The sequence below is a fragment of the Rana temporaria genome, chromosome 11, assembly GCF_905171775.1.
Source record: "Rana temporaria chromosome 11, aRanTem1.1, whole genome shotgun sequence".
NCBI lineage: Eukaryota > Metazoa > Chordata > Amphibia > Anura > Ranidae > Rana > Rana temporaria.
Genome location: NC_053499.1, coordinates 46,947,924 through 46,960,230, shown reverse-complemented (window position 1 = coordinate 46,960,230; position 12,307 = coordinate 46,947,924). Strand labels below are relative to the sequence as shown.

Below are 12,307 nucleotides of genomic sequence, written 5' to 3'. Positions count from 1 at the left end.
AACCTCTTGACTTCCTGGGGCTGTTTGTCACTATATAGATAGCAATATGTACTGTATATATGTATACATTTAATCTTATATAATTCTATATAATAGGGCAGATTATTACATAAATACTAAACATAATCAATTAGAACTTACCATGATTGACATTGTGAGGTATATCCTGTGCCTGACTTATAGACATTTCCATTGTATGTACAGGAACACCTCTGTACAGGGATGCAGCCAGAATTGTTAATGTCATCAAAGACAGTCCCTAAAAAAAGAATTTACTCACGGTAAGCAATGTAATTAATTAACTCAGTAAGCAAAGCTTAATCTAATACCAAACCAGGCATTCACCTGCAGGACAGAAGCAACCATCGATGCAGTGGGTATCACAAACTGAGGAGCGGTCAGGGTTGGTACAGGTGTTGGGGCAGAAACTTCCACACTCTCTGTATTCAAGGTTATAGCTACACTGAAGGGCTGCAATAAAAAATAAAAGGTTTTACTCAATGAAAGCACACAGGTTAATTTACTAACTTCACAACAATTGTAAAAGAAAGAATAGCATGTCAGTCTGTTTGAAGGGAAAATGGGATGTTTTTGTGCCTTCATTTTGATTTCCAGGTAACAGGTGGAGCACTTTGGGTTGAACTTACTAAAGGCTGTGCATTTTGCAAATGCAGTTGGCTTCATTTTCCCAGCTCTGCTGATTTCTATAATCCAATCACGTGCAAGTAAAAAGGCATTTTTTGTGTAAGTGATTGGGTATTTTTTACAAAGTGAAGTGGTCATGTGATGGCTGATCAGTCTCTAGTTGACTGCTGGGAAGGTACCATCTGTATATAAGCCTGCTGAAGAGAGGTTTTATATATGGCTGCTGTGGAGGGTTGAGAACTGCTTATGAGGCTGTTGTGGAGGTAGGGGAAGAATGAACTGTATATAATTCTGCTATGTGGGAAGGAGAAAAAGCTAATTGTTTTTTAGACAGCAGTGGGGGTTACAAACTTTAAACTATATAATTGTGTGGGGTGTGAGAACTGTAAATAAGGCTCATATCGGGGTGAGGGGGGAGCTGTATATGTTGAACAAGAGAACTGCATGTATGTCAGATTAAAGCTATATTCCTGGCTTCCTATTTTTTAGAGATGTCTCTCTGATTTTTTAAGTGCAGATGGTAAAATAAAGTAACACATTATAGGAAGACTTACGGCAAAGTGTATCAGTTCTCCAGTTGCTGGGTGTTCCACCAGCATGGGCGCATTGCCTAGAATACTCAGTAAAGGTACTACAAAGACAAAAGCCAGTTGCATTTTGAGCACATCTGCAAAGATCCTGTACACAGGCATCAATGTATTGAGTGGGGTCCACAAGGCGGTTGCAGGATGAAAACTGTGAGCTGGTTAGGATCACTTCACACATTCTCCTCTGTAAGGAGAAAAAAAATTACAAATAATTAAGTGAGTGTTCTCATACATTAATGATTGAATATTTCAAGATAAAAGGAAAAACTAAAAATGTTGGCATATAAGAAAATGTGCACTTGCAGAACAATCATATAATTATATATTTTAACTAAAATCTATTCTAAATTCCAGGCCCCCTTATTAAATATCCATAATATATCATATTAGGATAAGCTCTTACAGTGTCTGAGCAGTTGTTCAGGGGCTGGATGGTCAGATCTTGACATATTTCTGTTGGTCCATTCAACCTTTGCTTGTTTCCATACTGGATGGGTGTCATTACAGCATCTAAAAATAAATAAATAAATACTGTTGGTACCTCATCTCTCAGTAACATTTAAAATCCTAAATTAAGATTTTAGCTTACTGTTTAAAATAAATTCATTGTAGATGGGAATGCCATTGAAGTCACCGCACAAACCACAGGTCTTATTGGCAAACTTTGAATCCAACTCCAGCTAAAAAAAAAGAGAAATACCTGTTAAGATTTTTAAAGTCAAATGCAAATATAACACAACATCAGTGTATGACTAGCTTAACAGACTTCTGCACAATATATATTATATTGTACATTACAGACTGCTGCACTATATGCACTATATTGTCCATTAGATTTTCTCAACATAAGTGCTGCAGCACCCTGGGGTTTCATCTGGGTTATTCAGGGGTTCAAAAAATAGTTCTAAATTGCCCCAAAATTGTTACCAAGCTAGCAGATGGATCAAGCCTGTCTTGTTACAAAAAGCAACAATTTTGTGAAGAAGTACAATTTTCAGCATCATGCCAGGCCATGAGGACATCCTTGTTTGCCCCCCCCCCCCCCCCCCCCACTCCTATCTGTTAGCGCTGGCGTCACGTTGGCTGGGTGATGGAGAGAAACTTAAGAGAAACGCTGGAATACTTGTCTGACCCCTGCACTATATATACTATATTGTACATTACAGACTCCTGCACAACATACACTATATGATACATTACAGACTCTTGCAGCCACTCCTCCTGCCCACCCCTTGTCCTGGCCCTGCACTATATTGTACATTTAAAAACAATGATTGTGCTGAAGTGTATGCATGTCCCTTTTAGCCTCTCCCACTGTTAACAAAAACTCATTATTCACTGCAATGGGAACTATTTATAATAAGTGAATAGCCTTTACATCTGGTTAGATGAGTCACAAGAGCCAATAATTTGAAGGAATGGATAAACCAGAGTGTATTAACCAAGATTTGCCCCCCCCCTCCCAAAAATGGAGTTCACACTGCAAAGTTCAGAAACTTTGAGAAAGATTTGCAAAACTGTTTGCCAACTGAACCCAGGCAGATTTTCTCATTCCTATTACTCAGTAGTAATTTATGACCAGTAGTAATTTATGACCAGTGATAATAAGAAAGGCATTTACTCATGTATTTTAAAATGTTTTCAAGTTAACATTACCAAAACTGCATCATCTTCATTCCACATGAAATTTAGACCCATCTTGGACACAACTGTGATGTATATTCCATTCCTGTCAATCTGGATTCCTGAGAAAGCATATGGCAGATCCACTCTGGTAATAAACAAATAAAAATCACATTAGTGTTGTGATTTTGGAACAGAGATGAAAGTTTGACTCATTAAAAAGCAATATTCAAAAAGTGTACACTTACTGTTGTCCATTGAATGTAATCTTTCCAGTGGATATTTCAATAGAGACCCCATCAAGTAGCATTGTAATGAGGCTGATGGTGGGAAGCCCATTGACAATGGATCGTCTCATTTGAATATTGAAATCCTGATAGATGTCATTACAGTCTGATGCATAAACATAGTTGCAGGTGCCGGGGTAATGGAAGATATCACCATCAAAGGTTTTAAAGTAATTGTTACCCCATGTGCTGCACACTCGTCCATTGTGAGCGGATGTGACATCTGTGTTATGATAAATACTTATAATTAGCCCTTATGCTTCTCTTTGATACACATTTTTTTTTATTTTGCATAATTAAAACGTAGAACAGTAAAACCATAAATCCTCCCAATCATCTGGGCTTTTGGCCCTGTAACAATAGATATTGGATTAAATCTGTATCTGCCAACTCCTTTTATGAACCTCCAAAGTAGGAACATGGCTCCTAAGTACTCTGTTCAGCATGGACTAACTAACCTATAAATCCTATATTGGCTATACAGATTTTTCTGATCCTACATATTACCTTGACTGTTCAGTTGTACCCCCTCTTACCTATTATATGCAATCATGGTACTCAATGATACTTTATACTCAAGGGGTTGGCTAGCCCATCTTATTTGTAACACTTTTGATTTACTATTTGTTTATATTTCTGTTTTTGTTACTTACTTTAAAAAACCCTAATAAAATGTTGTGAAACAAAACACAATACTGAGTTATATATTTTTAGCAGTTTTAATTGGTGTTTCCATTTGTATATGGATATGTATATGGATATGTAGGGGGGTTTCATATCCTTTTTGATTGTAACAACCTAAGAAGCCTTTCCAGACTTTGACTTGGCAAATCACAGTGCACATCAAGAGATGAATTGATCAAAATTTCTTACAATTGCATTTCTAGGTTTGATATGCAGATCTGCCTTAAGGCCCCTTTCACACTGGGGCAGGACGTACGGTGGAGGTATAGCGCCGCTAAAAATAGCAGCACTATACCGTCTGAATTGCTGCGGAATTGTGGCGGTATTTGGCCACTAGCAGTGTGGTATTAACCCCCTGCTAAGGGCTGAAAAAGGGTTAATACCGCCTGCAATGCGCCTCTGCAGAGGAGCATTGACGGCGGTATTACCGCGGTTTCCCATTGTTTTCAATGGGAAGGAGCGGTAAACACACCACTCCAAAAATGCTGCTTACAGGAGATTTTTTTTCTCCCGCCAGTGCATCACCTCAGTGTGAAAGCCCTCGGGCTTAGTGAAGCTTAGTGAAGGGGGTGAAGACCTGCTGACTTCCAACATCTAATCATTTACAAGCAAAACTACTGTTTTTTTATTTTTATTTTCACATCACCAGATATTCTTTGCAAAGTGGATTTCACCACATTAACAAAGTTACAAAAATGTTTTCTTGCTAAGTGAACAACCTACTTGCCTTTAGTAAATCAACCCCATGGTATAAATCAAGGTAAGTAAGTTATTACTGAAGGATCAGCTGTAAGAAGCCTACAGGCAATACTAGTGACTAATCTTGCACTCTGCTTGCCTTTTTTGAACAGTTATCCGGGTCTCGCCAAAGGCTGAGGTCTATTCTTCATTATAGGTGCTAATGGGGTTGGAAAGAAACAGTGGCCATAACCTTATATGTTTTGTCACTTGTTTTTTGCTGGGGTGCAAATTTGGTTTAATTTACACATGTAGTCTGACATGTGGTCAGAATGTACAGCATACTGTTGAATAAAGCATTCTTAAATCTAAAGTTACTTACTTCTTAGTAAAGGAGGAGTTGTTGGTGCAAAAAAGGTCACCTTGGAGGATTGCTCTGCACCTATAAAAGTATTATCAATATGGTATTAATAACAATGATATCATGGATGAATTAAAGATGATTAACATACATAAATGAACATAAACATAAAGCCCTACTTAAAGCGTTTGTTAAACCAACACACCATATTCCTGATGTACCATGTGCTTGTATGAGAAAGTATCCTGTTCTCTTTGCATTGCTTCCTTTATGTGAAATCCCTGGTGTTCCTGCCAATCTCTCTGCTTTCCTATTAAAAACTGACCACACTAAGCAGTAGAAAAACACTGTGATCAGTTCTCTAGCTATGCTGTTAACACAGGTGATCGTTTACAATCACTTTAAGTAAGTACTTTTGTACTTGTAATGCAACACTTTTAAAATGTTGGGGGAGATTTAGTAAAACTGGTGCACACAGAATCTGGTTCAACTGCGCATAGTAACCACTCATCATGTAACTTCAGCTTGTTCAATGAAGCTTTGACAATAAAACCTAGAAGCTGATTTGTTACTATGCACAGCTGCACCAGATTCTGTGTGCACCAATATTAGTAAATCTCCCACATTGGTGGATATGTGGTAAAGGCCAGACTTCTTGGGGAAGGAAAGTGCATGTTCTCAGTTGCTATATGCCTTTATTTTTATTTTTTGCTCCATTAATATTTAAAAATACAGGCATTGAGCATTGTACTTATACAGGCACATTAAGCAGTTTTAATCTGCCTGCACAGCTGAGTCATTCATTCACTGAGATTTGTGAAAACATAAACTAGAAGTCCCATCTGCCACCGCAGGAGATGAGCTTGTAGTTCTCAATAGAACACAAGTGTGGTAATTGTCACACGTATAGTCCATTCATATAATATAACAGTGTAGGGCTACTCCCATCCAGATAAAATAAAAAGCACATTACAGCATATAAAAAAATGTGTTGTGAAAAAAAAGCTGTAGTCCAACTGTGTCATCAAGAAGGTAAATCAACACCATGCACAGCCGTAGTTCATTGACACTTCCTATAGCTTTCCAACTGAAAGCCTATAACTTGGTAATGAAGTAGAGCTGAAGGAAGAGCCTACAGGAGCCTGGCATTGGACCCGTCATCCACTAAGGGCAGTTGCTATGCTTTGTGGGCTCTTAAAGAAAAAGGTGCACATTTTATTCCTGCAAATATATCTTTTCTGAATGATAGACTTAGCTACTAGGTATTATTTTCTTTAAAAAGATGATGCTCTATTAAATGATCTTAGCAAATGATCCCTGAAAACTCAATACATTCTTTCCCCTTTTCCCCATGTTGCTATTACAGGCCCAAAAGTGGTCCTCATAACAATATCCATGAGGAGCACATGAAGGGTTTAGGGCCCATTCACACTTTGCTGTTCTTATGCAATCCATTAGCCAACATACTGCATTGAAAAAGTGTGATTCAGCCCTTGGTGTTCCTGCTCACAAAAGGTTGCCTGTTGACACTATTAAGAGCATGTATTGATACAAATGGGCTTCTAGTGAGTAATTGTTGTGAAAAATGACAAAGGAATCCTCCTCATGTATTGCAATTATTTGATCTCCTTCAGTGCAAGGATTATGGGTGGCAGAGTAGCATTCAAATGTTATTGTATTAATGCTGTATGTGACTTTTATTTACATTTCTATAATTCAGGGATGAAATGTGTGTGTAGCAGTATTACATTTGGATGTTTTTTTTTTAAATGACTTACTCGTATCATAACTGTTCCTCTGATTGTGGTACCAAGAATTGTCTGCTGCGCTGGAATCCGGCATTTGGACAGATTTGGAGATCTGCTGCTTATTGCCAGTAAGAGGAGATTCATCGCTGTTCCCTTCACCTGCAGGAACAGTACACAATTATATATTCCATATACTGAAATTCTGTTTTTAATAAAACAGTTGTATCTTTATTAGGATGGCGATTCATGTTAAATCAGAACTCTTTGGAAGTTTGGAAATAAATAGGCTCATAGTACACCTGCTGATATAGCACCTCCATCCTCCTTTTACTGGAGGGATAGCACTATCTTTTTCAGTCTCTTGTTCTAGAGCCAGGGCACTGGCCAATAAATGACACAACCATAGGTCATGTTGCCTCCACAGTAGACTTTTGTTTTAGGGCTGTGATGCACACGTGTTGTTTCACATAATTACATTGAACAACAGTACCAAGCATGGCTAAACTAGAGAAGACTGGGTAAATGCCTCCTTCTGACTGCAGAAAACCAATGACATCATTCTTCCGAAATGTTCCGCTAAAGCTGGCCATATATTGATCAGGATATTTAGAAGGGCTGAAAGCGAATGTTTGATCAACTTTTGTGGACAAAATAATATTTTCGAACAGTGACTGCAGTGACTGCAGCCACTGAGCCGTGAATTTGGAATGTCCCGGCGGGATGGATTTCTCAAGGAGTCTGTTTTCTTTTCATTCAGCCAGTCTATGGCCACCTTAAGACTCAGCTGATTTCTTTTTAATTATATAAGTATTTTTATGATATTTTTCTGTATATTGTGACATGTAAGGATTTCATAATCATGCAGATTTAAAATGACCAACAGGTCCACTTTAAAAGATAGTTTGCCAAAACAAGTATGAGTGAAATCAAGGAAAGTGAGAGTGAAATTAGGACTTTTAATCTGCATACTTTTTCTGGGACACTGACCCAGAAAATACTGAAGCATTGGATCAGGATGAAAGACAAGCAACACGTATTATCAGAAGCTTGTATTTCAGTGGGCTGAGGTGCAGGGGGCCTGGATATCAGAATTATCTCTGCTGTTGTACAACTGTGTAACTCGTCAATCATCACCTGGCCACACCTAGTCCTTCCACTGCTTTCTGGATTTGCAGCACTGCCTCTGTTACTGAAACTCTCCCACCGTGAGCTGCAATGACTGGGACACATTGTAAGGCACAAATGGAGAAGGATATGGCGCAGTCACAGAAGGTAAATGTATCTCTTCTTTAATTTATGAGGCTTGTACATCGCATAGTAACTGTATTTGGTTCTTGTTTACATTATTATACAGGTGCCTTTAGTTATACTTTAATGGCAGCTGTATAACACACAGGACAGGTTTCAGTACAGCAGTTCTCAGGTAGCATGTGAGGTAAGTCACCCGTGTGGATTAAACTCTACATTTATCATATCATTACATGCCTGTGGCATACAGATGGATATGCGCATCCAACAGCTACATGGATATCATCAAGTGGGATGTTGCTTCTCAAATGATGCAACAAATTCTGCGTGTGCAGAAACAATGACTTCACCTAGTTAACCAAACTACAGGTGAGTGTAAACTGAAAGAATATTATTTGCAGAGTTATGTACATCACTCAATGAGGTTGTTTACCCAAGTGTGTAGTTATTGGCTTTGCATGGTCTGTAGTATGTTTCCACATTGGAAGTTTTTGTTGGTTTTAAACCTTGCTGCATAATGTCATCAATGTACGTTTTACGCTTATATGTTGATGGTTATTGAGTCTGTGTAATTATTGACTTTTGGCTAAGAACTGTGTGCTTACTGGTGTTCGTATGACAACTGAGAAAATATTAGACGGGTACAAAGCAAATACAGTCACGGCTAATCTGACTGCACAGACAAACCGTCTGTGGCTATACTTGACTATTTTTGTTTTAGTGGGCCATATTTATTACTGTATATGCATTCTAACTTTACTACAGTGATGATTTAAGCTTGGGCTTTAACTGGTAATCATGATAAAGTATGTTGTGTCTTGGTTGGGGTTTTACTAGTTTGCTGTTTTCATTTTTAATTTTTCAATTTTTTCTTTTGATCCTTGTTAAACATTTGTATTTACGTAATATCCTTTTAATTTGTAGGGAAAATGTGGGTGATTTTACACCGTAGATAACATTTATTCCATGTCTTGATTCTTTTGAGAATGGATCTATGACTCACTCCACTCTTTTCACATGACAGCTCTGGTATTTGGCAATTGGCATATCCCTGTCACATGGAGTAGAGATTTCTCAGTCCTGTCTAGAGTGATTTGGAGCTTAAAGAGGGCTTCCTTTCCTTTCTTCTAGTAACTGAATAAAATGATATAGGACTAAGGGAAGGGTGGGTATGTGCTTTTGGGTAGCAACTTTTTGTTTTTTTCCCTGCAAAGCACAGGTTTGCTTTAAGTTATTAAAAAAATAATAATAATAAAGTTCCAGCTTTTGACATTTTCCAACATGCAGAAATAAAACCTTACCTGATAAGTCACTATTTACATCTTGCTGTACGACCTTGTTGTTTGACATTTTCATTGCTGCTGTATAAGGTAATTTTCAGTGTTATTTGTTGTAATACATAAAAAAAGTCAGCATTAATAGATTATTAGTACTACCTGGTATTTTATATACTTTAAATAAGTGCCTCCTTTGCAGATCTTAATGGTTACACTCCTTAAAAGCATTATAGGGTCAAACTAGTGAGCGCAATTTACATCAGTGTTATGCACGTTTATATCAGTCCACCCTAAAGTGATATATTAAATTGAGTTTCAGCCTATTTGAAGGACAGTTCAACTGCTAATATTCCTGCCATCATTTCCAACTCTTTTCCTGTCCACCTGGTAGGTTTGAGTGCTGCTGCCTACCTTTGTATGATCCAGAAGCTCTTACTGCCTTCTACATTAAATAAAATAAATAATGAAAATCCAACAGAACATGGTCCTTTTATTAACCAAATCAGGTGTATAGACCCAGGAACTCAAGTGCTATAGCCGCCGCTGTTTCACTCGGCCCCGCCCCTGGCGCACCGTGTCACTGGATGTGATTGACAGCGGCGCCAGCCAATGGCTGTGCTGCTTTCAATCCATTCACTGCAGCCAATCAACGGCCAGGCTTCGACTCGAGGAGGATGACGGGGGCAAGTGCGGGACTTTCGAAGGGTCAGATAATTAAAATGGGGGCTGGGGGGGCGGCATTATCTGATGTTTTTTTTTACCTTTATTAAGGTGTTTTTTTTTTTTTTTACCTTTACAACCCCTTTAAACCTTAGATTACTTTTTTCAATAAAAATGTATAAGTGTTTTATACCAATTTATATTATTCTTCCCATAATGTAAGATAAGGAAGATAATACGGCATTAAAATTATTGTTAGCAGTAATATACCTATTATTAAATATTAGTCAGAGGTCTATTAGATTGTGAGCTCTAACGAGCAGGATCCTCTGATTCCTCCTGTATTGAATTGTATTGTAACTCTACTGTCTGCCCTATAGTTGTAAAGCATTGTGCAAACTGTTGGCAATATATAAATCGTGTATAATAACAATATTAATAATAATATTTTAGAAAATTCAAAACATTCTGGTATTGTTCTTAACAATTTTGGTCATAATTTTGTAGTCATTGACAATATGAATTGTTTTAACCCTTGTCCAGTTAAGGTTAAACCCAAACATTTAATTATGTTAAAAAAAATAGCTAAGACTTTATATATGCAAAAAAATGGTAGATTAGTTAAATTGTACAATGAAAAAAATATTAAAAATAATGATTTAAAACATAAATATTTTATTATAATAAAGTTAGCACTTCTAGGCAAATAACTGATATGTATAATGATGCAAATGATAAAAAATAATAGGTGTAATGCAATACCCTTTAGTATGATATAACACATACATTTTGAGCAATTTAACAAAAATCCCTTTTGCCTAAACAACAAAAAATACCCCTCCAGGGCTAATTCTGAAACAACACAAGATCAGTGCTGGACAGATCCTGAAACAACACAGGATCAACCCTGACAGCACATCAACACAGATGCTATATTTTATTGTATGCCCTATAGTTGCATACATAAAAAGATAAACTCAGATGTGCAATGTGTATCAGACTAACATTTTTGGTTGGCATCACATGAGTTTTTCTGTTACTTTTTTGTTCATTTAAATACTAGCTATGATGCAATGTTGAGTGAAATTTACAAGTGGAAAGTTAATTTTTTATGCATTCCAGGATAATATGTCTAGGACTTCCAAAAAAAATAAAATTGGAAAAGGTCAGTAACACTTACCTTGTGCTGGAAGACATGTATTCATCATTAATAAGGCACATATTGATATCCAGAGGCCCCTGGAGGTCCCCATTTTTTTGCAGCTCATGAGATGAGATGAGCTGAATGTTGAAAGCTGGCACTGTTTCTGTTCACCAAATGTGGTATATATAGCAAAAAAATTCCCTTTCCAAAGCCACATGTTGTGGGCAGAAGAAACTAGAGATGGCCATTGACGTCAAATGCTTAACCTGTCACTCTAAAGATCCAGGATGTTTTGCTAAATAAATCTTAGAAGTGATGAAGAATCAATGGAAGAAATCCCTTAAACAAATGGTAAATATGTAAAGTACCTGCGGAAGAAGGAAAATACTGCAAAGAATTGTTTAGAATAGGATCTTCTAAGGAGCAATGTTAAATGACCCATATGGTTCCTTAGAAAGTTGTGTACATACTTTAAGCCTATTTTATGGAAATAACATACAGTATTTATAAAGAGACTTTTTGGATAATGCATGATTGCATTGCTAAAAAAATTGTGTAAATTTACCAGTTAACAATGGTAAACAAAGCTTTCAAAACTTAAGATTTAATTTATCATAGATTGATAGCTGAGGATTTATGATCATCATGCAATTTATCATAATCAAGTACAGTGCCTTGAAAAAGTATTCATATCCCTTGAAATTTTCTACATTTTGTCATGTTTCAACCAAAAACGTAATGTATTTCATTTTTTTTGTGATAGACCAACACAAAGTGGAACATCATTTTGAAGTGGAAGAAAAATGATAAAGAATTTGCAATTTATTTTACAAATAAATATGTGAAAAGTGTGGCGTGCATTTGTATTAAATACTTTGTAGAACCACCTTTCACTGCAATTACATTGCAAGTCTATTTGGGTATTTCTCTAGCAGGTTTTCACATCTAAAGCTTGAAATGTTGCTCATTCTTCTTTGCAAAGTAGTTCAAGCTCCATAAGATTGGATGGAGAGCATCTGTGAACAACAATTTTCAAGTCTTGCCACAGATTCTCTTGGATTTCGGTCTGGACTTTGACTGAGCCATTCTAACACATATGCTTTGATATAAACCATTCCATTACAGCTCTGGCTGTATGTTTAGTGTGGTTGTTTTTTTTTATACTGCAAAAATATATTAAAGGATGAGGCGCTAATAATGTCCAGTGAATCAAAATGAATACAAAATAAATAGCAAGCTAAAAGTCCATAATGATGAATCCCAACACCAAGTAGTGATGTTCAAAGGAGCAGCCATTCCAGGTCCTCATCCCACATCCAATCTATGCTTTGCCCTTAGAAGAGATGCTAGGACTAGTTGGCTTGC

At 37.0% G+C, this 12,307-nt stretch overlaps 1 protein-coding gene across 1 annotated transcript in view; it reads right to left on the bottom strand.

The window, feature by feature from the left end:
- The window catches only part of LOC120917303 (mucin-5B-like), an 83,122-nt gene extending 72,076 nt beyond the window's left edge, over positions 1 to 11,046 (bottom strand). The window contains 11 exon segments of the mRNA XM_040328506.1: positions 142 to 259; positions 346 to 471; positions 1,200 to 1,416; positions 1,636 to 1,742; positions 1,822 to 1,912; positions 2,889 to 3,003; positions 3,104 to 3,365; positions 4,887 to 4,946; positions 6,644 to 6,772; positions 9,163 to 9,222; positions 10,979 to 11,046. Of these exon segments, the coding sequence (XP_040184440.1) occupies positions 142 to 259; positions 346 to 471; positions 1,200 to 1,416; positions 1,636 to 1,742; positions 1,822 to 1,912; positions 2,889 to 3,003; positions 3,104 to 3,365; positions 4,887 to 4,946; positions 6,644 to 6,772; positions 9,163 to 9,222; positions 10,979 to 11,006 (1,313 nt within the window). The 5' untranslated portion in view covers positions 11,007 to 11,046.
- Positions 11,047 to 12,307: the final 1,261 nt, after the last annotated feature.